Source organism: Urocitellus parryii, chromosome 5 (assembly GCF_045843805.1).
Source record: "Urocitellus parryii isolate mUroPar1 chromosome 5, mUroPar1.hap1, whole genome shotgun sequence".
NCBI classification, from domain to species: domain Eukaryota; kingdom Metazoa; phylum Chordata; class Mammalia; order Rodentia; family Sciuridae; genus Urocitellus; species Urocitellus parryii.
This window is the reverse complement of record NC_135535.1, coordinates 107,204,725-107,230,674: the sequence shown is the minus strand read 5'-3', so window position 1 is coordinate 107,230,674 and position 25,950 is coordinate 107,204,725. Positions and strand designations below refer to the sequence as shown.

Genomic DNA, 25,950 nt, shown 5'->3' with positions numbered 1-25,950 from the left:
TAGGTGATAAAAGGAAGAAGTAGAGGCTGTCCTAGAGCACTGAGGAAGGGTTCCAACTCCACAGTCCTAGCCAGCCTTGGAGTCACCGAGGACAGATAAGACGCCAGAAAAAAAACAGAGCCACAGAGAAAAGTGCCCTAAGAGAGACAGAAAGGAGATAAGAAGATAGGGAGCTGGCCTGATTTCTAGGAGGCCCTGGGAGGGGCAAAAGGTGGACCTGTGGTGGTAAAGTGAGTGCCAACAGATTTAGGGCAGTTCAGAGGGGAATTCATTCCTAGGCCAAGGAAGCATTCTGACTTCTGTTCCTTGTTCCCAAGTTCTTTGGAATCTGTTTAGAGCTTTTGGATACTCCCAGATTTGGCTGAGTTTGGCCTAAGGAATTGTGAGACAAAAATCTACCGAGTTGCTACAAAGCCAACCACCTTCTTCCCAGAAGACAAGTGGAAGCCTGCCAGTTCAGGGTCCCCTAGGTCTCCAGAGGGACTGGCCCCACAAGTATCCTACCCCCACCCCAAATCTGGAAAGCTACTGAAGACTCCCAATCCACACTCCAGCTCCAGTTCTTCCTGTTTCCCAGCCTGCCTCCCTCCCTTTTTCTGGCCTTCCCAATTTCAGCTGCCAAAAATCACCCTGTGTCTCTGGTGTCCTTTGTCCTAGGAGATGTTGCTGCTTGGTGTGGGGCCAGGGAGGGAGCCAAGAAGAAGGCACTGATGGTAGACTGGTGGGGGTGCTGGCTTCATGGTTGAAGACTAGGAATAGCTGCACACTGAGTCAGAGACTGCCTAGAGATCAGGGGAGGAGGAAGGGTTAGGAAGAACCTGTGGCCTATAGTAGGGACTGTCTCTATGTATAAACAATTGGGAGAGGGAACCATGATACATACCTAGGTCTACCCTGAACCCTTCAGGTGACCTAAGAAACCATTAGTGATAACTTCAGACTTGGGAAGGAAGATGGAGATGAACTGGATGGATGGGCCTGAGATGGTGTCCCACTCCTTACCCACCTGCCATCCCCCATTTCTGTCATTTTCCTCATAGCTCTCTCTCTTGCCATCTCCAAGTTCTTCTCTTTCTCCATCAATGACTTTCCCTCCATATTGCCACCAAAGGCGTTATCTTCTATTTTCTTCCAATATTTTAACCCCTTCTTCCCCATTTTATTTGCTAAAGGAAAGCCTCCTGACTGGAAGCTCCCATCTCCAGGATCCAGCCATCCCACCTCCTTTCACACCTAGCCCAGTCTTCCCCTGAAATAGGCATCTGGTTCCTCCTCCTTCATCCCTAAGGTTCCTCATGCTTTCACTTCTCTGTACTCACAGATATCTCCTCTGGGTTTTCTTCTCCTTCACCAGCCTCGAATTCTTTACTCAACCCTTTTATTCATCTTCCAGAAACCTCATCCTCCTATATATGTCTTCTTTTCAGTTTTTCCCAAGTCCCCAAACTTCCATCTCATTCTCTCTGAAAATATTTCCCCAACCCTTCCACCCTAAGCTTCTTTCACTTCTCCATGCCACACACCTCATGGCCCCAAAGATCCCAAGAACCTCCATCTTTCCAATCTAACCCTATTATACAAATCTCCACTTCAATATCCCCCAAACTCCTCTCACCTCACCTCTGCTACCAACCGTGTCGCCCCCAAACTTCTCCAGCCTTTCTCCTGTCTGCCTTCACAATCTACAACCTCTCCTAACCAGCCCTCTCCCACACTAGGCCCGCGGGCTCCCCATATTCTGCCACAGCGAAGCCCTCCCCGCGCCCCGGCCCCCTAGTCCTCAGGCTCGGCCAACTCGCACGGCGCCTCCCCTTCCCCGATCCCCCTCTCTCCCCCCTCGCAGCTTGCCTCGCGCTCCCTCCCTCGCGTCTCCCTCCTGGCCCCTCTCCTCCGTTCCTCCGCTCTCCCTCCTTCTCCCTCTTCCTCCCTTCTCCCATCCCCCTCTCTCAAGCGCCCTCCCTCCGCCGTCCGCTTTCCTGTGCGAGTCGCCGGACGCGCCGCCCAGCCCGCCCGCAGCCCCGCGCCGGGCCGGGTCCTCGGGCCGGGACCAGTTTCGGGGGCACCGCCGGCCTCGGGGAGGGCCTAGGGGGCGAGGGAGACCACCGCCGGGAAGGGGCGGGGGGGCCGCGGGCGAGGCCGCCTCGGGGCCGGGGACCGCGCGAGTGCGGGCTGCGCGCGGCGGCGCGGGCGGCGGCGGGCCAGAGCGGCGCGGAGGGCCGGCCGGGCGCGGGGGCGAGCGGCGCGGCGGGGGCGGACGGCGCGGCCCGGGGCATTCCGGGCGGCCGGGGGGAGGCGGCGGGCCTGGGCGGGGGAGAGCGAGACCGCCGATCCGGGTCTGCTCCTGGGCCGGCGAGCGACCGGGGCCGGGCGGGGGAACAAGGCATGGGGGCCGCCCTCCGGGGGGGTCAGGGCCGCCGCCGCCGCAGTTGCGGCGGCGACTGAAGCCGGGAAAAGAAGAGGGGGGCGGGGGATCGGCCGCCACCGCCCCCCGAAGGCGCTGGAGCCCGGACTCCCGCTCGGAGCCAGCCAGCTGTCCCGAGCTACAAGCAGGTAAGATCCGCGGGCGCCCGGCCCCCCGGCCCCGGGCCCGCCGGGGTTCTGGCCCGCCCGGGTTCCGGCCTGCGACTCCCCACCCCCACCCCTCCCCGTTCCCCTCCCGCCGCCGCCTCCATTTGTTATTTTCCCAATCCTGTTTCCCCACTGCGGGCACTGCCTGGCCCGAGACTGGGGGCTCAGGGGGTGGGGCGGCTCCGAGGAGAGGTGGGGGCCTGGGAGCTCCTGGTGGGAAGGTGGGGAAGTAGGGGGTCTCAGGAGTGGGGCTGGTGGGGCAGGAGGGTAGCTCGGACTCGGAGACCAAAAGAGGAGGATCGCCGAGGTGGAGGGTTGGTGAAGGAAAAACTGGAGATGCTGTGAGGGTGGTTCATCGAGAAGGCAGAATGGATTGGAGAGATGGCAGCAAGGTGGGGCATGAAGACGGAGAAGACCCAGAGGCCCAGAACATGGGTTCCAGAGCCCGCCGGGGTGGGGGGGGTGGGTTGCGGGTGTTAGGAATAGAAGGGAAGTGGGAGCCGGGAAAGGGGTGTGGTAGGTGGAAAGAGAGGGATTGTAGCTACTGAGAGGGGAATGGAACCTGGGGAAACTGAGGATGGGAGAAGGGCCAGAAGAGGTCCATCTTTGAGAAGGAGAGTCAGAGGTTTTCTGAGGGTGGAAGTGGGAAGGCCATGTCTTTTGTGATTCGGTTTTCTTTTCTCTACTCCAGTTCACCTCTGACCCTGTTTTTCCAATCCCAGACAGTTACTTCTTGAGAGGGGCGTCGGGGCTCAGTCCTAAAACTAATGAGAAGGACAGGAACACTAAAAGGAAGAGTTAGGAAGAAGGGGTTTCTGGGAATATGGAAAAGAGGGAATTGGGCAACCTTACAGACATTCCAAACAAGTTGTGACCTCCACCCTCAAATCCTCAAAGCACTGGATGTCCCTCAGCTGAGAGCTCTATAGAAAGGCCTTTCTTACTACTATGAAATTAGAGGTCTCCCTTTGTGCCTGGGATAGGGTCAGGGGACAAGATACCCTCCCTGTAGGTACTACAGAAGGATAGGAGTTGTTTTAGCAACTGTGGTGCTGGCAGTGGCTGCCAAGATGGGATGGTCTCTTGAAGGGCATGTTGTTTTACCATTTTGTTGCGTGGCAGTGATGCAGTGGGATATCCAATAGGTAGGGTTTCAGAATGTTGATAGGACCCAGCCACAGAGACTGGGACTTTTGACTGGATTCTGCAGAATGTTTCTGGTGCTGCCAGTGGATAGAAGTTTCCACAGGGAGTGTACCCGCTTCCATCCATCAGTCTGTTGGAACAGGTAGATGTGTTACTTTCAGGTCATTGTGTTTTTCCATGCCTCTCCTCCTAGGAATAGTTGGGAAGATGAAAATGGTCTTGTTCAAATCATACATCTGGGATTGGAGGGTAGGTAGTTTAGTGGTAGAGTGCTTGCCTAGCATATTTGAGGCCCTGAGTTCAATCTCCAGCACTGAAATAACAACAAAATAAGTTTTACCATCTTTGGGCAGATTGTTCTGGCTTCTACCTCTCTTATTATAGTTCATATACAGTACTCGTTTTGCTGCTTTGCACTATTGTTCCATTTTCTTAAACTGGATTCCTCTTTTTTGAGTCTCCTTTCCTGAGTATCTCTTCTTCTTTCCCAGAGAGTCCCCAAGGTGAGCCCTTTCCTCGCTAACCTTTGACCTTCTACTTTCCTGACCTTTTAGGTATGGCTGGGTTCTCCATGTCCGTTCTAGGTGAGGGGGGTCAGGGGACAAGACTGTGAAACAGCCAAGAGCAGAGCAGATATTCTGGAATGAAAATCGGGAGACCTGATGTCGGCTTGCCTGTGCCTCTAACAAACTCTGACCTTGGGCAAGTCAATTCTCTTGCTTTGAACCTCTCCTACATTGTAAAAATGAAGGGATTATAGATGAGATGATCTCAGGCCCCTCTGATCGCTCTGGATTCCAAGAAGGCTTAGGCCAGTGCGTTGTTATCTGCTGGTCTCTGCTGGTCTGGGCTGCTTTAGTATCAGAGTCACTTTGGACACTTTAGTCTGGCAGCACTGGAATGGTGGGGGATGGGCCAAAGATCCTGAAATTCACTCTGCAAACACTTCCCAGAGAGCCTTGTGATTTGATTGTATTCTTTGACATCCTTCCCATATTTTTTTCCTTAATTTCTTTTCTTCTTCTTACTTAGAGTTCTTTTCCTGTTTTTTTTAATTTATTTTTATTTTTTTTATTGTTAATTTTCCACCTGCCACATCAATACATCAATTTCCTTTTGTAGTAACATAATGAAAGTGAATGTGTATTGAAAGTGTTCTGTGTATTGACAGATACATAGAAGGTACTATATAAATATTAGTTACAGTATCTGTCTTCTAGGACAAAGATGAGTTTAGTTTAGCTGTTGGTGCCAGAACACAGCTCAGGTTCAAAAACAGACTTACAATTCAACCCAACTCTGTCCTTCCTGCTGTCACCCTTGTCATTACCTCCCTTTTAATAAGTGCTTTTCTCCCTTAAAGCTATTCATTGCAAATTTTATCAGTTTTCAGCTGATTAAAAAATAAGAAGAGCACATATGATTGCTCGGTTATTCAGGTACATTTCTGAATTTTTCTGGTCTTTTGGATCCCTAGGTCTTACCTGACTTAGTCAACAGGTCTGTGATGAGAAGGAGAGAGGGGCACCCTGCCATAGGAAGGCTGGCAAAGATACACCAGCCATCTTTGCTCTGCTATAGTTTTTTTTTTTTTTGTGTGTGTGTGTGTGTGTGTGTGTGTGTGTGTGTGTATGTGTTGCTTTGTGCATGCAAGTTAAGCACTCTACCAACTGAGCTATATCCCCAGCCCCCTGTTCTGTTATTGTTAAGATTGTTTTCTTCTTTTATTTTGTTGGTTCTTGTTCTTTGGATTTGGTTGTTGTTGTTGTTTTTAGCTGATATATTTTATTTATTTATTTATTTAGGTACCAGGGATTAGACCCAGGGGTGCTTAACCATTGAGCCACATCCCCTTTTTATTTTTTATTTTGAGACAAGGTCTCCTTGAGTTGCTTAGGGCCTCTCTAAGTTGCAGAGGGCAGCTTTGGACTTGCAATCCTCCTGCCTCAGCCTCTTGAGCTGCTCAGGTTATAGGCATGTGTCACCCCCCCCCCACCTCCAGTTGATAGTTGTTAAGTAAAACCAATATACATAACAACTCAAAAATGTGGTATTAGCTGTAGTTAAAAGAGAATGACTAGTCCACTGGGCAGAGCATCAGTTGAAAGGTCAGACCTGGGGTTCTGTCTCAGCTATCTTGTGACTCTTAAGTAAACTGCCAGTTTTCTGGAAAGGTTAGATGCATTCCCTGTTGCCTCCCTCAATATGGTTCAGTGGGGGCGAATGAGAAGTAATTATTTTGTATTCCTTATGGAAAATATGCTATAGAATATGAAAATGCCATTTACCTAGCAGGCCTTCTAACTTTGGATAGGTAGGCAAGCTTAATACAGTCCCACCAAGGCTAGCAGTACTTAAAGCAAGAAGAAAGATCTACTGAAGTTGCTGAGTTTAAACATTAATAGCAAGAAAAGAAAACACACACACACACACACACAAATTATATCAGCCGAGGATATAGAGAGGAAAACTGTATGAAAATAGCATTTTTTGCTCACAAAAGATCATATGGTCTGTAATATGGAGCCTTGACTCTTAGCAAGAAATACAAACAAGTGCAGATGAAAATAGCTGGCTATGGAGAAACCAATATATGACAACATCTATATCTATTGATAGGTATCATCTTTGCCAAGCAGGAGGATAGGCTTAAAATTATAAATCTGTATTGTGTGCTCACTCATCTTTTGAGTCTTTTTTGTTGTTGTTTAATATTTTGGTTGTTAATGTGAAGCCTGGCTTCTCTCCTAATTTTAGGGAACACATTGTTCCCTTGATGTCTGAGGAAATTCATTCCAGGACCCCCTGCTGATACCCAGATCAGTAGATGTTGAAGTTCCCTGTGTAGAATAATGCAGTATTTGCACATAACCTATGCAGTCCTCCCATACACTTTAACTCATCTAATACCTAATACAATGTAAATGCTATTTAAATTGTTGGCATAAATAGTTGTCATACAGTATTGCTAAGGGAATAATGACAAGAAAAGCAAGTCTGTATGTATTCAGAACAGAGGAAACAAGTTCAGAAAGAGGCAACTAGCAATCCTAGGCCTAACTACATAGTATATGAAGGACATGAGGCAAATAGTGAGAGCTGAGAAGAGATTGAGGACCTGTGAAGGCACAGGAAGCTATAGCAGGGGACGTCTAGACATTATTTCATTCTCAGATTCAGCATAGGGCTTGGTGTATGGCAAATTCAAGTTTTATTTTATAGAACTCTCTGGAATTTTCTCTCCAAATATTTTACATCTATAGTTGTTTGAATCTGTGGATGCAGAACCAGTGGATGTGGAATGTCAACCATATTGGAGGATGGGTTTTTGTGAGGTCTCCAAAACCAAGTTCTGCAACTTGGGGGATATTTAGATTTGGTTTTGGGATTCACTGGGCTCTGCTCCTATGTATTGTAGAATGGGACATTCTTCCGCCTACTCTGGTATGAAAAAATTCTTATCTCTGTGACTGATCTAGGCTCTCTGAGAATTCTCCCCACCAACTTCTAAGGAGAGTATAGCAAAGTATAGAAGAAAGAGTTTGAAGTCAAGAGAGACAAGGGCTTGATTCTGGCTGTCATTGGGTCTTCACTGTGGGAGGTTGGGCAAGTCACACAATCTTTGAGCCTAAGTTCCCTTCTAATGAGAATAATACTAATACCTACCTTTCAGGGTTGATTGTAAATATTACATGATATCATGTATTAAAGGACTTGACACAAGGAAGACACTTAATAAATTAATACTTCAGCTTCATTTCTCTGTCCTCCTTTGTAAAGCTCTGTGGAATTCACAGGTACATAAATATTCTTTAGTGATCATAAAGGGGAAAACTGAGCGATCTGGATTGGAGCTCACAGGTACATCTCAATTTTTTGTCTTCCCCAGAAATAAGAGATTGTAGTATGAGTAGAATCTCCCTCATTTAAACAGCTGAGATAACCCATGGGGCAATCCAGCAATGAGTGTCTTGTTAACTGTCCCACTTGTCCAGAAGGCTCAGGGCTGAGCTGCTTAGCCCTCTGACAGGCACAGTAGTACCTCTTTCAGATTTTGTTCTCCAATATGAAGACTCTTATGGTCTTTTCCAAACAGGTTTTGCTGAAAACAGATCCGTTCCAGGTGACTACACCTGCTTCCCAGGCCACGGCTGTGGGGAGCTTGAGGCAGAGCAGAGAAGTTTCTGTATTCAGCTGCCCAGGCAGAGGAGAATGGGGTCTCCACAGCCTGAAGAATGAAGACACGACAGAATAAAGACTCAGTGAGTAATAGCTACTATGAGAGGCATGAAAGGTTGGGGCAGGTGCAGAGAAACTAGGAGGAAGGATCTAGAAAGGAAAAACAGAAATAAGATGCATTATAAAGTCAGGTGAAATAAAAAACATTACTTGCCTCCTTCTTCCTTCCTTAGATGTCAATGAGGAGTGGACGGAAGAAAGAGGCCCCTGGGCCCCGAGAAGAACTGAGATCAAGGGGCCGGGCCTCCCCTGGAGGAGTCAGCACATCCAGCAGTGATGGCAAAGCTGAGAAGTCCAGGCAGACAGCCAAGGTATTTTGTCCCCAGGTCTTCACACAGCATGTTCTGGCACTGGGGCTAAGGGTGTGTCATGGGGGGAGCTTTCAGGCTGGCAGAAGGTAGTAACAGTGGAGGGTTGGGAGGAAGAAGACAGGAATTTTCTTTCTCTTTTACAGAAGGCCCGGGTAGAGGAAGCTTCCACACCAAAAGTCACGAAGCAGGGCCGGAGTGAGGAGATCTCAGAGAGTGAAAGTGAGGAGACGAATGCACCAAAAAAGACCAAAACGGAGGTAGGAGACCTTGTTATCCATTCTGACTCGTTTTTTGACCATTCTTTCCCCAAACTTCCTTTTGCTCACATTTCTACCTTGCTCTCTGCTGGGATATAAGAGAAAAATCATAACTTAGTGTTTATTAAAGTGATCATGTCTATATGTCAGACTGATCTTTTGGCTTTGGTCAGACCAGTAGATGACCAGGCAGGGTTAAAGGAGAATGGAAGAACTGAAGGATTAAGAAGTCTTACTAGAAGGAACAAATAAGTCATAAGGAAAATGCAGAAGTGGTCTTTTTGAGAACCAAGGGTTTGGGGGTTGAAAAATTAAAGGGAGTCAATGAGATGAGATGAGGGTAAATATGAGGTAGTGGAAGACAAGGATATGGAGTAAGCTGTGGAGGGGGTGAAAATGCTTGAGATGAACACTTGAGAAGGAATAGGGTTTGAACAAGGAGGGAAATAAGCCTGGTTGCTGGGAAAGCTGAGATGTGGGGAGATTGGGGGAACCCCAGATGGTAGGAATCCCCATCACATCACAGCACAACAGTTTGCTGTGAGGAGGAAATGACTGTGGGAGAGAAAGGAAAACATGGTCCTCTTCTCTATGCAGCAGGAGCTCCCTCGGCCACAGTCTCCCTCAGATCTGGATAGCTTGGATGGGCGGAGCCTCAACGATGATGGCAGCAGTGACCCTAGGGATATAGACCAGGATAACCGAAGCACATCCCCCAGCATCTACAGCCCTGGGAGTGTGGAGAATGACTCCGATTCATCTTCTGGCTTGTCCCAGGGCCCAGCCCGCCCCTACCATCCACCTCCACTCTTTCCTCCCTCCCCTCCACAACCAGACAGCACCCCCCGACAGCCAGATCCTGGCTTTGAACCCCATTCCTCTGTGACACCAACTGGATATCATGCTCCCATGGAGCCCCCCACTTCCCGAATGTTCCAGGCTCCTCCTGGGGCCCCTCCCCCTCATCCTCAGCTCTATCCTGGGGGAGCTGGTGGAGTTTTATCCGGACCCCCAATGGGTCCCAAAGGAGGAGGGGCTGCCTCTTCAGTGGGGGCCTCTAGCGGGGGTAAGCAGCACCCCCCACCCACAACCCCCATTTCAATATCAAGCTCTGGAGCTAGTGGTGCTCCCCCAACAAAGCCACCTAATACTCCAGTGGGTGGTGGAAATCTAACCTCTGCTCCACCACCAGCCACTTTCCCTCACGTGACACCAAACCTGCCTCCTCCACCTGCCCTGAGACCCCTCAACAACGCTTCAGCCTCTCCTCCTGGCCTAGGGGCCCAGCCACTCCCTGGACATCTTCCCTCTCCTCATGCCATGGGTCAGGGCATGGGTGGACTTCCTCCAGGCCCAGAAAAGGGCCCAACTCTGGCTCCCTCACCCCACCCTCTGCCTCCTGCTTCCTCCTCTTCTGCTCCAGCTCCCCCAATGAGGTATCCTTATTCATCCTCTAGCAGTAGCTCTGTGGCAGCCTCTTCTTCCACTTCTTCCTCCTCTTCCTCTGCTTCCCAGTACCCAGCTTCCCAGGCATTGCCCAGTTATCCCCACTCCTTCCCTCCCCCAACAAGTCTCTCTGTCTCCAATCAGCCACCCAAGTATACTCAGCCTTCCCTCCCATCCCAGGCTGTGTGGAGCCAGGGTCCCCCTCCACCTCCTCCCTATGGTCGACTCTTGGCCAATAGCAATGCTCATCCAAGCCCCTTCCCTACTTCTGGGGGCCAATCCACTGCACACCCACCAGCCCCAACACATCACCATCACCACCAGCAGCAACAGCAGCAACAACAGCAACAGCAGCAGCAGCAGCAACAGCAACAACAGCAGCAGCAGCAGCATCATGGAAGCTCTGGGCCCCCTCCACCTGGAGCATATCCCCACCCCCTAGAGAGCAGTGGCTCCCACCATGCACACCCTTACACCATGTCTCCCTCCCTGGGGTCTCTGAGACCCTACCCATCAGGGCCAACACACCTGCCCCCACCTCACAGCCAGGTGTCCTACAGCCAAGCAGGCCCCAGTGGCCCCCCAGTCTCCTCTTCCAACTCGTCCTCTTCTTCTCAAGGCTCCTACCCATGTTCGCATCCCTCCCCTTCTCAGGGCCCCCAAGGGGCGTCCTACCCCTTCCCACCGGTGCCTCCGGTCACCACCTCCTCTGCTACCCTTTCCACGGTCATTGCCACCGTGGCTTCCTCGCCAGCAGGCTACAAAACAGCTTCCCCACCTGGGCCCCCACCCTATGGCAAGAGAGCCTCGTCCCCCGGGGCCTACAAGACAGCCACCCCACCGGGATACAAGCCCGGGTCACCACCTTCCTTCAGAACGGGGACCCCACCGGGCTTTCGAGGCACCTCCCCGCCAGCAGGCCCAGGGACCTTCAAGCCAGGCTCACCAACTGTGGCGTCTGGGCCCTTGCCACCTGCAGGGCCCTCAAGCCTATCATCTCTGCCGCCACCACCTGCGGCCCCTGCCTCAGGGCCACCCCTGAGTGCCACACAGATCAAACAAGAGCCAACTGAGGAGTACGAGACCCCAGAGAGCCCCGTGCCCCCAGCCCGCAGCCCCTCGCCCCCTCCCAAGGTGGTAGATGTGCCGAGCCACGCCAGTCAGTCTGCCAGGTGAGCAACCTGGGTCGGGTGCCGGTGGGTTTGGAGTCGGGGTACGGTGGACACCGGAGCCTCGTGTTTATGTGGTGCTTTCTAGAAGTACACTAAACAGCTCTCCGCCTTCACGGAGGCTGCTTTTGAGGATGGAGCAGGATGGCCGCCGGGCCGCTAGCAGGAACTGAGCGCGCACTGCCTCCGCGCCCCACAGGTTTAACAAACACCTAGACCGCGGCTTCAACTCGTGCGCGCGCAGCGACTTGTATTTCGTGCCGCTGGAGGGCTCCAAGCTGGCCAAGAAGCGGGCCGACCTGGTGGAGAAGGTGCGTCGCGAGGCTGAACAGCGAGCGCGCGAAGAAAAGGAGCGCGAGCGGGAGCGGGAACGCGAAAAGGAGCGTGAGCGCGAGAAAGAGCGCGAGCTCGAACGCAGCGTGGTAAGTGCGTCACAAAATGCGCCACCCGCCGCCTTTCCCTCCCTTCTTGGCGCTGCGTAGTTGGGCTCCGGATGGGCTGGGGCTGGGACTAGGGGCGAGACGAGAATCACTTCGCCACCTGTCGGAGAGGATGAACCACTGCAGCCCATAACTAGGAGCCTAAGAGGATTGCAGTGGGAGCAATCTGTATTTCTGGGTTTGGGGAAGGCTTGCTTAGGTCAGACTACCAGTAGATCACAAGAAGGGCAAATTTGCGGCGGGGTCGGGGTGCAGGGACGTTCTTTCACAGTCAGGGTTGCAACATTCTTTTATAAGCATCGTGGCATTCAGTTGCTCAGACAGTTGGGCAACTTGGGACCAGCCAAATATCCTCGTAGGTCCTCTTTTAACTCCACTTCTTCCTCTACCCCACAGAAATTGGCGCAGGAGGGCCGTGCTCCAGTGGAGTGCCCTTCTCTGGGCCCAGTGCCCCATCGCCCTCCATTTGAGCCTGGTAGTGCTGTAGCTACAGTGCCCCCCTACCTGGGTCCTGACACTCCAGCCCTGCGCACTCTCAGTGAATATGCCCGACCGCATGTCATGTCTCCTGGCAATCGCAACCATCCATTCTACGTGCCGTTGGGGGCAGTGGACCCGGGGCTTCTGGGTTACAATGTCCCAGCCCTATACAGCAGTGACCCAGCTGCCCGGGAGAGGGAGCGGGAAGCCCGTGAACGAGATCTCCGTGATCGTCTCAAGCCTGGCTTCGAGGTGAAGCCAAGTGAGCTGGAACCCCTACATGGGGTCCCTGGGCCAGGCCTGGATCCCTTCCCCCGACATGGGGGCCTGGCTCTGCAGCCTGGCCCTCCTGGCCTGCACCCTTTCCCTTTTCATCCAAGCCTGGGGCCTCTGGAACGAGAACGTCTAGCGCTGGCAGCTGGGCCAGCCCTGCGGCCGGACATGTCCTATGCTGAACGGCTGGCAGCTGAGAGGCAACATGCTGAAAGGGTGGCAGCCCTGGGCAATGACCCACTGGCTCGGCTGCAGATGCTCAATGTGACCCCTCATCACCACCAGCACTCTCACATCCACTCTCACCTGCACCTGCACCAGCAGGATGCCATTCATGCAGGTGAGACCCCTGCTTCCTGGCTTTGACATGTGGGGCTGCCTTACCTGATTGGGCTCTTCTGTTTCTCAGACCCACTTCCCTTTACTGTTCTGACAGAACCTCTCCTGAGAAAGCTCCCCTGATTTTTGCCTCCCTGACATTCCTCCATGCACTTGCTTAGCCGTAGAGCTTGTGCATTCCCCACACCCCTTCCCCTCGATAGAGGCCCAAGCTGGAGTCTTTTTGAGGGCACACCACTTTTCCATCCTTGCATCCCTTTTCCCAAAGCCCTTAGCATACTAATTTTCTTGTTCCCCTGGATTCAAATCTTGTTTCTTGCCATCCTTTCCTTCTGTTCCAGCTGGAGGTCTTTTATGTTCCTTCCCATCTCTAGGTCTGAAACCCCCTAGAAAGGGCTCTTTAACTTTGTTTTGGGTGTTGCAGGCAATAATGAGCTTTACTTACTATCCTTTCCCCATATTTCTTTATAAGAAACTTTTATAATATTTCATAAACATTGCCCAGCCTAGCCTTACACTCATGTTCAGTTTGGGATCCCTTGTGCTGTCTTCTTAATCTCCCTACTCTTCCTGTTTCATTTTCTAAACTTCCATCATCTCCCACCTTCTCAAAGTAAGTTTACTCTCTCCTTCCTCATTCTCAGAACCCTTTGGCAACTGTAATCTGACATCTGTGTGTCCCTACTCCTGTAGGGTCTCTTCTTGTCCATTCCCCAGGTCTCTAGTGCTTCCATTCTACCTTTGTTCCACTTTGGATTCCCTTGTGTTTGTCCATGTTTCTTCCCAGACTCAGATCCCCCACCCAAATGCATGGTTTTTACCAAAACATGCCTTCTAGTGACACATTCCTCTTTTCTGCCCTCTAGCCTCTGCCTCGGTGCACCCTCTCATTGACCCCCTGGCCTCAGGGTCTCACCTTACCCGGATCCCCTACCCAGCTGGGACCCTCCCTAACCCCCTTCTTCCTCACCCTCTGCACGAGAACGAAGTTCTTCGTCACCAGCTTTTTGGTAAGGACAGAGGTTGGGGTAGGGAAGCACTAATGAGAGGACAGAATGCGGGTATTGGGGATGGGTCTAGTGAGAGTTGGGAGGCATGAATAGCTGGAATAAGAATAGGAGAGCTACAGCTCAGGAGGCTGAGGCAGGAGGATCATGAATTCAAAGCCAGCTTCAGCAAAAGTGAGACACTAAGCAACTAGTGAGACCTTGTCTCTAAATAAAATACAAAATAACGCTGGGGATGTGGCTCATGGCTGAGTGTCCCTGAGTTTGATCCCTGATACAAAAAAAAAGGAGAGCTGAGGTTTTGCTCAAGAGAGGCTCAGGTTTTAGGGCCAGGCTAAGAGGTTTGATTTCTAATTCCATTCCACCATCGGCAGCTTGCAAGATGGGCAACGTTACTTTATTTTCTACTCTTTTCTCTATATGGAAAATGGTTGTCTAACCCCTGGCCCAAAGCATGTACTCAGTATCCATCGGTCATGTGCCCCTTGCTTTTCTACTCACAGCTGCCCCTTACCGGGACCTGCCAGCCTCCCTCTCTGCCCCGATGTCTGCAGCTCATCAGCTGCAGGCCATGCACGCGCAGTCTGCTGAGCTGCAGCGCTTGGCGCTGGAACAGCAGCAGTGGCTGCATGCCCATCACCCGCTGCACAGTGTGCCGCTACCTGCCCAGGAGGACTACTACAGGTACTGTGGGGTGTTCATAGACCACGAGTCAGGGAAGAAGGGCTAGGCCAGCATGGGATGGGCAGTAGGGTCCTAGGGGAGGAACCCCCTGCTTTCCATCTATCTGTGAAGAAGACAAGGTCACAGTTGATCTCAGTCTCTCATTTCTCTGCTGTGCATCACTTCTTCCCTAGTCACCTGAAGAAAGAAAGTGACAAGCCACTGTAGAACCTTCGATCAAGAGAACACCATGGCTCCTACATCTGAACCTTGAAGGACCCCCTCCTAGCTGCCACCCAGAGCCAAGGAGAGGGTGCTATTCAATTGCAGGGCCTCCACAGCTGGGCAGAGGGAGGGAGGAAATAAGGAACAGACAGAAGGCCAAGGCCCAGGTGGTGTGCAGAGGGCAGAGGTGGGGAGGTGGTAAAGGTGGGGATGGAAAGTGCACAGTACCTTGGACCAGGTCCCTCTTCTTTTGTGCCCTACTTTCCTCCTCCCCTATGCCCAGCCCTCGGTGGTCACTGCCCTTCCCCCACCCCGTTGGTGTGATTATTTCATCTGTTAGATGTGGCTGTTTTGCGTAGCATCGTGTGCCGCCCCTGCCCTGCCCCTTCCCAATCCCTGTGTGCGCGCCCCCTCTGCGATGTATGCCCCTTACCCTCCCCCACATTAATAATTTATATATATAAATATCTATATGATGCTCTTTAAAAAACATCCCAACCAAAACCAACCAAACAAAAACATCCTCACAACTCCCCAGGAAGATGGCTGTGACTTGTTCTTTGTGGGCTAAGGGGGTTCGGGTGAGGTCTTGTTGCAACAGGGAAGTGGGAAGGGATGGGATTATTAAGGAACTGGGTGTAGGGACCCAAAAGAGTTGAACAGGAACCTCAGAAGAACTCAGATTCTTGGCTCTGCTGGCAATGGTATACTATGGTGCTAGGCCTTTCCTTGACCTCAGCAAGGAGGGCCTGGGATGAGCCTACATCTGGCAAACCCAGATCAAAGAAACTACTTAAATCTTGAAGGTGTTCCTGTCACTGATCCTACTAGGTGCCCCCTGAGGCCTCTAATGAGGGCCTCAGGGTCGCGAATCCTTTCCGAGAATAGTCTGAGGCACATTATGAAGTGCGAGTGTAGATTCGGTAAACTCGTGTGATTAGGACTTGGCATTCAGTGGGTGACAATTCCAAACGCCTGGAAGGGAAAGGATATAGAGCGTTATGCACCACTACCTACGACTATACAAGGCCATTTTAAAAGATCCGAAGGGTTCTCGTTTTTTTTGAGCTTTCATTGCTGCGAATCACTGTCTTGGTTCTTAAGAAAGGGGCTGTGATTGGCTGCTTTCTCAGCCAGTCAGCATAGAGCTCATTTGCATACACGAAATCAAACATTCACAAACTCTAGAAATGAATCACTTAAATTCCTTAGAATATTGTTTTTCTTACCGAAGGTCATAATATGTCCTATTGCTTCTACATTAGCAAGGGTTCGAAAAGCACCACTTTGATCTCACCCTCACTAATAATGGAGTTAATGTACACCCCAAGCTGGCTCCACACTTTCCTTCATAAGTGTTGCAGCTCTTTTAGAATTTGTCTAGCAGGCTTTCTGGCAGTTGCCGGAAAGCCCCTCTCACATGATTTGTCTCTAACGACAGAATGGCTCTTACTGGCTGGTGCAGTTCTTTATTTTCCCGGACAAATAGAGTCGGGAATTTACAGTCCCCGAGATTAAAGCTCAGCTAACACTTCCGGCTACGGATGATGCTGTTTCCCCTCCGCCTCCACCAGCCTTGAGAACTGCTGTAGGAGGTGGCTTGTTTGTCTAGGTGTTTCATTTCTCGTTTTTGTTTTACATCTTCGCTGCACGTGCAGCTTTCGTCGTTCTATGGCGTCTGCCGCGGCCCAACCCGCGCCCCTGAGCGCGGAGCAGGCCAAGGGTGAGAAGCACCTTAGTCATGGTTTGGGCTGCCCGTTGCGGTGGGGGTTACTGGGCCAAAGACCCAGCCACTTTCCGCGGGAAACGGGGACGGAGGGCTTGGCATACCGTCCCTTTCCTCCGCCTATGTGGGGTCCTTGCTCGTGGAATTCGGATTATGAGCTTTACCGGGTTACTTACGTTCTCGATTCACTAATTCCCCGCCCTCTTCCCTGCGCTTTCTGCTGGGCCTGCCGGCCATGTCCTGGCGCTACCCCGGGACGCCTCCCTGGGCTGCATCTTGTGCGTAGTGGTCCTGGCGGAGGTGATCCAGGCGTTTTCGGCCCCGGAGAACGCCGTGCGCATGGATGAGGCTAGAGACAATGCGTGCAACGACATGGGCAAGATGCTGCAATTCGTGCTGCCCGTGGCCACGCAAATCCAACAAGAGGTTATCAAAGCTTATGGCTTCAGCTGCGACGGGGAAGGTGGGTCGGACGCGGGTCGGCGGTGGGGTGGTTGGGGCGCAGAATGTGTGGGCCCCAGTGCTGCCGTCCTCTTTCTTGCCACACGGCGGCAGCCACAATCTAACAGTATTGGCACACGCAGCCCAAGACCTACCATGAACTTTTGCCGGCGACGTCCTAAATGCATTTTTTTAAAAATATTTTTTAGTCGTTGATGGACCTTTTATTTATTTATATGTGGTGCTGAGAATAGAACCCAGTGCTTCACACGCGCGAGGCAAGAGCTCTACCGCTAAGTTACGACTCCAGCCCCCTAAGTGCATTTTGTTTTAACTATTAGTCACACCATTTTTCCATATTAAGATGGAACAGACTTTAAAGCAAAACAAGTGCCCAGGGTAACAAGTACTAGGAACTTGAACCCCGTCGTTTTGGTAGTTTTAGCAAGATGTCTGCATGACAGTACACTTCTGTAGTTCCTGAAAGGTGTTTCAGCTAATCAGTTCAAGGCTTAGAGGTTGAATTTCCCAAGCGTGTGCATTGATTCAGTCCAGCTGCCCCACTGTCTTCCTGTGTCCCGCTATAGATATGGGATCTCATGGATGTTCATACTTGGGGTTCTTGTGACTAGTGCTAAAATGGCCCACCTCAGACTGAGCAGCACACTATTTCTGGGATATTTTTATTCACTGCATCCCATCCCATCCCATTGTAACCAGTACAGACCAGAAGTGATTGATTCAAACCCTGCAGAGCCAGTATTTCATATTCAAGCCACCCTCCACTCCCCACTAGCTGTCTTTGTCACACTGGGCCCCAGAATGTGAGTTGACTGTCCACTCCCTCTTCCAGGTGTCCTTAAGTTTGCTCGCTTGGTTAAATCCTATGAAGCCCAGGATCCTGAGATTGCCAGCCTGTCAGGAAAGCTGAAGGCTCTGTTCTTACCACCCATGACGCTGCCGACCCATGGGCCTGCTTCTGGTGGCAGTGTGGCTGCCTCCTGAGAGTTGGCCTTTCCCTGTGCTGCTGCAAGGGAGAGGAAGAACCTCAGGTGTTTCAGAGGAAAATAAATGTACCTGTGACTTAATCCTGTGTCAGTCTTTTGTGATCTTGACAACCCACTCCTATTCCCCAACCTCCTTGGATTCCTTGTGCCTTTCCAGGTTGCTACATTCCCTTGTGAAAGTCCTTCTTGTAACTTCCTGCTGTGCCCAACCCTACTCCAGTGAGAGCCTAAGGCTCCTCCCCTCACGGAAAGGTGAGAGGGTGGGTCTACACAGGTGGCACCTCCTTCTTTGAGAACTGGGTTTCCGGGGTTTTTTCCTTGAACTCCTTGGTTTCCATAGACTGAGAGGTTCCCCATTGGTCGGTGTTCCCTTGGCCAGCATTACTTCCTGGTCTTTGCCCCTACAGGACCTGCAGCTGCTTTATCAGCTGGCACTCCAGGTGGAGCTGCAGGTAGCTCCTCCCCTCTTAAGAGAAGGAAGCCCAGGACTGGCAGGCTGCCTGTTGGACTAGAGTCGGGTAGCGGGGGTGAGCAGGCTGCTGTGGGCGGTCTCAGACCAGCCCCGCCCCACCTGTTCTTTCCCCGGAGACCATTAGTTCAGGGGCTTGTCCTTTCAGTGCTGTTGGCCTGGAGGGCTGGATCGAGGAGGAAGTGGCTGAGATCAGGCGTGTTCTTCCTTCCTGGACCACTGTGCACAACTGTGCCACTGGCTCCTCCCCACCCCCTGTGGCCCTCTGTCTGTGATTCCCCCATCCTTCCAAGGAGATGCTGTCCCGTGGGTAAGTCCTCTGTACCACTTGGTTCCAAAGTCTGTTAGTTTGGGAGGGAGGGACATTGTTCATGTTTATTGCCAACAGGTGTGTGATCATGATTATAATCTGCTGCTGCCCCTGCCCATGCCTGTTTCCTGTCCCTTCGGACTTTCTCCTCCCCACAAGATATAAAGACCCTTAGGCTCATTCATGCTTCTCTGTCCTTTTTCTTTCACACTTTTCCCCTGATAGATGTGTATCTTTTCTCACCATCACATTTCTATCTCCAATCTCTGGACCTCTTCTCTGCCTTCTATCTAGGACCTTTTCCCCTGAGTAGTTCACATCACCTCAAACATGATAGTCTGAAAGGCACACCAGAGAAGACTCCCATTTCCAGCACTTCCCAACCTCTGGCCTTGGTTCCATTTTGTTTCCCTTCATTCCCCCTCCCCTGCAACATTCATTCAATGGGTACATGTTGAGTATCTGCTATGTGCCAGGTATGTTTAAGATTCTGGTGGGAAAAAAAAAAGATGCTGGTGATACTGGAGTGAATGAGATAGACATGGTCCCTGCTCCCCCAGAGCTGACATTCCAGGGAAAGGTGACAGACTGAACAGATAATGCAATAAAATAGAATTATTTCAGATGTTCAGAAATGTTATACAGGAAATGAAACAACTTCATGTGCTAACAAGAGACTGGTGACATTACTAGCTGGTGGAGTCAGGGAGGGCTTCCTGAGAAGGTGACATTTGAACTGACAGGAGTCAAGCACCTCTATGCAGAGGAAATGGTGAATATAAAGCCTGCTGTGGGAACACATAGGAAAAGGACCGTGTGCCTATAGCAGAGGGAACCCATAGAGAGGAAGGAGGACCAGGGTAGGTTAGACTTTGTTGGAGTTTGGATATTATGTGTGAAAACCTGCATACACAATGTTGGTGACTTCGTGTATTGGTTGCCCCCACCCCAGTCCTGCTGATTCTTGCTTCTTACATTCATATGTGTCATTTCTGCTTACACTGTCTCCCTCACTACATGCCTTGTCATTGTTAGCCCCACTAATGGGGACTTTTCTAGTTCCCGAGCCCTTCCATACTCCTGCCATGATCATTTTCTCATCAAGTGGCTCAAAAGACCTCTCCCAGGGCGGAATCCTTTCTTGATTCTTTTTTTTTTTTTTTTTTTTTTTTTTTAGAGAGAGAGTGAGAGAGGAGAGAGAGAGAGAGAGAGAGAGAATTTTTAATATTTATTTTTTAGTTCTCGGCGGACACAACATCTTTGTTGGTATGTGGTGCTGAGGATCAAACCCGGGCCGCACACATGCCAGGCGAGCGCGCTACCGCTTGAGCCACATCCCCAGCCCCACCTTTCTTGATTCTTCATCCTAAACATATGAGATCCTCTGAATCTGGTCCCAGCCTCTCTAGATTTGTTACAGCCACACTGCCCTGCTTACACTGGTTTCTGCTCAAGTGCATCTGTTCATGCTAACTCTGGTTGCCTCCTGCCTCTGTGGGGGAACACCTACTCACTCCATCTTCCATGATGGGATGTGCTAGTACCCATGTCTGCCCACAGCAGTGTGGTTGGTGTGGTAGACACGGCAACAGGCTCTGGCACCAGACAGACTTGGTTTGTTCACCTTCCCACTCATTAGCTTGTGACTCTGGCTTTTACTTAACATCTCTGAATCTTCGTTTTTGTTTCTAAAATTGGGCTAGTGCGGGCTGGGAATGTGGCTCAAGAGGTAGCGCGCTCGCCTGGTATGCGTGCGGCCGGGGTTCGATCCTCAGCACCACATACAGACAAAGATGTTGTGTCCGCCAAATACTAAAAAAATATATATATAAAAATAAATTAATAAAAAAAAAGAATTAAAAAAAAATTGGGCTAGTGCAACTTAATAGGGTTTGTGGTATGTGCCTGTGTGCCAGCTACTCAGGAGGCTGAGGCAGGAGAATGACAAATTTGAGCCTAGCCTCAGCAACTTAGCAAAACCCTGTCTCAAAATAAAAAGTGTGTGTGTATACGGGTGTGGCAGGGGCTATATCTCAGAAGTAGAATCCCCAGTAACAGACAATAAATATAAACAAATAGGGCTGGGTGCGGTGGAGCAAGCCTGTAATCCTAGTGGCTCTGGAGGCTGAGGCAGGAGAAACTCTAGTTCAAAGCCACCCTCAGCAACAGCGAGGCTCTAAGCAATTCAGTGAGACCCTGTCTTTAAGTAAATTCAAAATAGAGCTGTAGATATGGCCCAATGGTTGAGTGCCCCTGAGTTCAATCCCCAGTACCCCACACACAACAAAAAAAAAATCCAAATAGGGTTGGAATGAGAATAATACAGCTGTCCCTTAGCATCGATGGAGAGATGGTTCCTGAACTACCTAGATACCCAAATCTATGAATGCTTGAGTGTCTTGGTTAAATGATATAACATGAGCCATGGCATGCATGGCTGTAATCCCAGCTACTTGAAGGGCTGAGGTAGGAGGATTGCAATTTCAAGGCCAGCTTTTGCAATTGAGCAAGACCCTGTCTCAAAATATAATAAAAAAGACTGGGGATGTAGCTTCGTGCTTGAGCCTCTGGGATCAATCCCTAGTACGCCAATGAATGAGTGAATGAATGAATGAATAAAATGTACAGTATTTGCATAGAACCTTTGCACATCCTCTGGTATATTTTATATCACCTCTAGAATATTTACAATACTGAATACAATGCAAATGCTATGTAAATTCTTGTTACACTGTATCATTGAGGGAATAACGATGAGAAAAAAGTTTATATATGTTCAGTACAGATATAACTAAAACATATAAATTTTCAATTATCCATGTTCAGTGGCCCACACCTGTAATCCCATTGACTTGGGAAGCTAATGCAGGAGAATGATAAATTTGAGGCCAGCCTCAGCAACTTAGTGAGGCCCTAAGCAAGTTGATGAGACTCTGTCTCAAAGTAAAAAATATAAAGGTCTGGGAATGTGGTTCAGTGGTAAAACAGCTCTGAATAAAATTCCTAGTACCAATAAATAAATACATACATAGAGAGATAAATAGTTTTCCATCCATGGTTGGTTGAACCCGCAGATGAGAAACCCTCAGATACCGACTGCTGACTATGTGAGGCAACCTGATAGGATACCTGTCTTCACCCTGGCCCAGGGACACCTTCATCTCAGGAGTCTCTGAACTCTTGAACTCTACCACTTGCCATCTTCTCTCTCTCTCTCTCTCTCTCTCTCTCTCTCTCTCTCTCTCTCTCTCAGCGGGGGGGGGTGTACCAGGGATTGAACCCAGGGGTGCTTCACCACTGAACCACATCCCCAGCCACAGGGTCTTGCTGAGTTGCTTGGGGCCTCACCTCACTAAGTTGCTGAGGTTGGCTTTGAACTTGTGATCCTCCTGCATCAGCTTCTCAAGCCACTGGGATTACAGGTGTATGCCACTGTACCTGGCTTTTCTTTTTTGAGATGAGTTCTCACTATGCTGCCCAGGTTGGCCTTCAACTTCTGGGCTCAGGAAATCCTTCTGGCTCAGCCTCCAGAATTGCTGGGTTAACATTTTACATCATATTTAGAAAATATTATTAAACACATTTATCAGATGGGGATATTGAGGCTCAGAAAAGTCCAATGACTAAAGATTATTTCACATTGTTTGCTCTTCCAGGCTGCCTGTCTTCCTGCATCACCACTGATCTTGATTTCTGTCTCCCTGCTTCCCAAGAGAATACTTTTCTGAATGATTACTGAGCTGTCCGAGGTCCAAGAGGGATGACTGTTTATGTGCAGTGTTCTGTCCACTTCAGTGTACTATGCCATCATAAGGGAGGGTTGTTATTATTTATTTTCCTGCCCAGGGACAGCAGGATTATACTTTTTTTTTATTGGTTGGTTTTCTTTTTGGTACTGGGGATTGAACTCAGGGGCACTTAAACACTGAACCACATCCCCAGCCCTTTTTCATATTTTATTTAGAGACAAGGTCTCACTGAGTTTTTTAGGGCCTTGCTCAGTTGCTGAGGCTGGCTTTGAACCTATGATCCTCCTGCCTCAACCTCCTAAAATGCTGGGATTATAGCCATGCACTACTGTGCCCAGCTGTTTTGTTTTTCATTTGTCCTGGGAATTGAGCTGAGGGTCTCACACTTACTAGCTCTACTACTGAGCTATGTGCTTGTTCCTTTTTATTGTATTTTGAGACAGGACCTTGCTAAATTGTTGAGATTAACCTTGACCTTTTGGTCCTCCTGCCTCAGCCTACTAAATTGCTTGCATTACATGCTTGCACCACTGTGCCCAGGAGGGACTCTGAATTTCATCTGAGTATCAGTCTGTCTTCTGGCTTGATACCCCTGGAAGAAATTCCTACCTCTTCCATGGATCAGGAGTTTTGGGTTCCTAGTTTGTTCCTTGCCACCAGGTGGATTTAACCTTGGAGGGAGAATGTTGTGGGTGTAATGGGTATTTGATGCTGAGCATGCACCTGAAATTTAGTTTGTAATCAGAATTATGTGTCCACGTTGGGATTTTGCCCCAGAGTAGATATATTTGTGGATGCGCCTGGATCATGAAGTGGGTCTGGTGGGACTGTGCACACGGAAGTGGTGTGCTCTTGTGTGCACTCATCTGTAGAGACCAAGTAAGGTGTGTTTGGGACCAAGAAGATATACTTGTGACCTTGTCTGTGCACATGTATTGATGTGTTTGTTCACTGGACACGTTCTCTGTGCCAGGCACTGTGCTAGGCTCTGAATGTTGGGAGAGGCAAGCTAGGATGTCAGTCAGTGGTTTCTCTCCAAAGTTGGTGGAACCAACTTTGTACAGATTCTTCCTACCTCTTGGTGTGGGCAGAGTCCATGGGAGTTCCAGATCTTTCAGGGTTTAATGTCTCAACTGAAAGTGTAGTCAAAGTTGAACCATGTGACAAATTGACCAAGCAACTTCCCAAGAACAGCCATAAGAGAGAAATACCAAAAAGGTTAAACCAGGCTCTAATCCCAGTGGCTCAGGAGGCTGAGGCAGGAGGATCCCAAGCTCAAAGCCAGCCTCAGCAATTTAGCAAGGTGCTAAGCAACTCAGTGAGAGTTGCTGTTTCTAAATAAAAATTTTAAAAAATGGCTTGTGGCTCAATGGTTAAGTGCCCCTGAGTTCAATCCCTGGTACAAAAAAAAAAAAAAAAAAAGAGAAAACAATTTAAATTTTTTTGGGAAAAATTATACTTGAGTAATGTTTTCAAAAGTGATAAAATGAATGCTGTCATAGGGATATTACACTCTTTTTTTTTTTTTCAGTGCTGAGGATGAAACCAAGCATCTTATGCATACTAGATAAGCACTCTACCACTGAGTGACACCCTCAGACTGTGTTGGGCTTTACCACTTTGTTATTTATCTCTCTCTCTCTGTCTCTCCTTTTGGGTACCAGGGATTGAACCCAAGGGCACTTAACCACTGAGCCACATCCCCAGCCCTTTTAAATATTTTATTAGAGTCAGGGTCTCACTGAGTGGCTTAGGGCCTCTCTAAGTTGCTGAGGCTAGGTTTGAACCATGATCTTCCTGACTCAGCCTCCCGAGTTGCACCACTGTGCCCTGCTATTTCTCTTATTTTTTGTTGAGTTATCACATGCATAATGAATAAAATATTAAGCCTACCTGATTAATTTCACACTTATTTATTAATTTATTTATTTTGGGGCTAAGAATGGATCCCAGGACCTTACACATGCTAAGTATGTGCTTTGCCATTGACTTATACTCCCAGCTTAACTTGACATTTAAATACTGTCCAGATGGAGAAAAAGTGTTCCCAGCACCCCTAAAAAGTTTCCTAGAAATTACTCTCTCCCAGTCAGTTTATAGTGATGGGAGAGAGTTGTATATTTTTATAAAGGTCACACATAACCACTATACAACATTTGTGTGTGTGGTTCTGGGATGGAACCCAGGGCCTCACACATGCCAGGCAAGTGCTCTACTGCTGAGTACAATCTTAGGCCCTTACAACATTCAGAAAGATGTAAGGATGCCAGGCACACTGGCACATGCCTGTGATCCCAGTTACGCAGCAAGCTGAGGTGCAAAAGGAGGATCACAAGCCAGTCTTACCAACTTAATGAGTTAATGAGACTCTGTTTCTAAATAAATAAATAAAACAAAGAAAAGGGCTGGGGATATAACTCAGAGGCAGACCATTTGTTTGGGATGTACAAGGCCCTGGGTTCAGTGCCTGGTGCTGTAAAAATTAAAATTTAAGTAAAGGTATAATGACAATGTGTGATCCCTCCCACCTCTGTCCCTAGGGAATCTACCAATAAGGGTTTCTTTGTGTCCTTTGTTGAGCAACTTGCCTCTGGTCTTGGCTTGATGGTGTTTGTGTTTGTACTTGGGATTTCATGTACAGACAAACTTTTAGTTATTTTCTTTAAAAATTTTTTTGTTGTTGTTGTTGACGGACCTTTATTTTATTTATTTATATGTGGTGCTGAGAATCGAACCGAGTGCCTCACACCTGCTAGGCAAGTGCTGCACCACTGAGCCACCACCCCAGCCCAAACTTTCAGTTTTTATAGCTTCAATTGTCAACCAGTCCTGAGAATGTCTGCCATGGCAGGGAGATTGACCCAGGAGACAAGCGCCTGCTCTGAGTCCTGGGACAGGGCAAAGGCCTAGGGACTGGAAGTAGAAAAGGCTCAAGTTTGACAGGGCTTTTCAGGGCTCGTGTTGTCTGTTCCTTCAGAGGTGTGATAGGTGCAGGAGGGCACCCTTCCCTCTCTTAAACTTCTGCAAGGTTTTGCTGTTAGGGAGTTGTCCTCTCCCAAGGCAGTGACTTTAGACATGGGGTCTCTCAACTTCTGTTCTTTGAGGCCCTGAGGGCTGGAATATTATTAAAATCATTGGTTGGAACTACCAATTACTAATTATACGGCCCCTTAAACTCCCTGAGCCTCAGTTTCCTTGTCTGTAAAATGGGGATAAAGATGGTAGTAGGGTCATAGGGCTAAGGTGAGGAATAATTCACAAAAGGCATGTGAAAAATGTTTTACTAGAGTCTGGTATGTAGTAACACTCCATTAAATGATAGTTGTCACTGTCACCATTATTATTAACTTGTGCCAGCAAAGGCTGTGTAGAAGCAGCTGGTGGAGGAGGCAGAAATGATGTGGAATTGTGGGAAGTCACGTGTGTAAGTCATGATCTTGGCCTGGAGGGTCCAAGGCACATGTGTGTCCTTATTTCTTGAGTTTTCACGTATGCTCAGTGCCATGCTCCTGAGCCTTTGACGGCAGACGCGTGGGAAGTGGGCCCCTCCCCCGGCCCTGCCACCCTCTTGCTTCTCCCTTGCTCTGTTCTGAAAAGAGAAGTACAAGTGAGTTCCCCCAAGGGGTCGGCCGCGCCCCTTCCTGTCCCCGCCCTGCTGCCCCAGGCCAGTGGAGTGGCAGCCCCA

At 49.5% G+C, this 25,950-nt stretch overlaps 2 protein-coding genes and 1 non-coding gene across 4 annotated transcripts; all 3 read left to right on the top strand.

Moving 5' to 3' along the window:
• Nucleotides 1–2,463: 2,463 nt before the first annotated feature.
• On the top strand, nucleotides 2,464–15,040 carry Atn1 (atrophin 1). 2 transcript variants are annotated; one of them, XM_077798239.1, is made up of 10 exons: nucleotides 2,464–2,550; nucleotides 7,811–7,976; nucleotides 8,127–8,264; nucleotides 8,408–8,521; nucleotides 9,122–11,139; nucleotides 11,336–11,558; nucleotides 11,973–12,669; nucleotides 13,535–13,678; nucleotides 14,179–14,359; nucleotides 14,533–15,040. In XM_077798239.1, exons 2-10 carry the CDS (start codon nucleotides 7,950–7,952, stop codon nucleotides 14,564–14,566), a joined length of 3,576 nt encoding a protein of 1,191 aa, XP_077654365.1. In that variant the 5' UTR covers nucleotides 2,464–2,550; nucleotides 7,811–7,949; the 3' UTR covers nucleotides 14,567–15,040. The 2 variants fall into 2 exon arrangements, with proteins under 2 accessions (XP_077654365.1, XP_026259003.2); XM_026403218.2 differs by having other exon boundaries at nucleotides 9,119–11,139.
• An 867-nt stretch (nucleotides 15,041–15,907) lies between these two features.
• On the top strand, nucleotides 15,908–17,818 carry C5H12orf57 (chromosome 5 C12orf57 homolog). Its single transcript, XM_026403219.2, has 3 exons — nucleotides 15,908–16,286; nucleotides 16,576–16,752; nucleotides 17,584–17,818. The coding sequence occupies exons 1-3, from the start codon at nucleotides 16,235–16,237 to the stop codon at nucleotides 17,733–17,735; spliced, it is 381 nt and encodes a 126-aa protein (XP_026259004.1). The 5' UTR covers nucleotides 15,908–16,234; the 3' UTR covers nucleotides 17,736–17,818.
• LOC113193002 (U7 small nuclear RNA) lies at nucleotides 15,917–15,978 on the top strand. The gene has a single exon (XR_003302090.1). It is a non-coding gene; the product is annotated as a U7 small nuclear RNA (small nuclear RNA).
• Nucleotides 17,819–25,950: the final 8,132 nt, after the last annotated feature.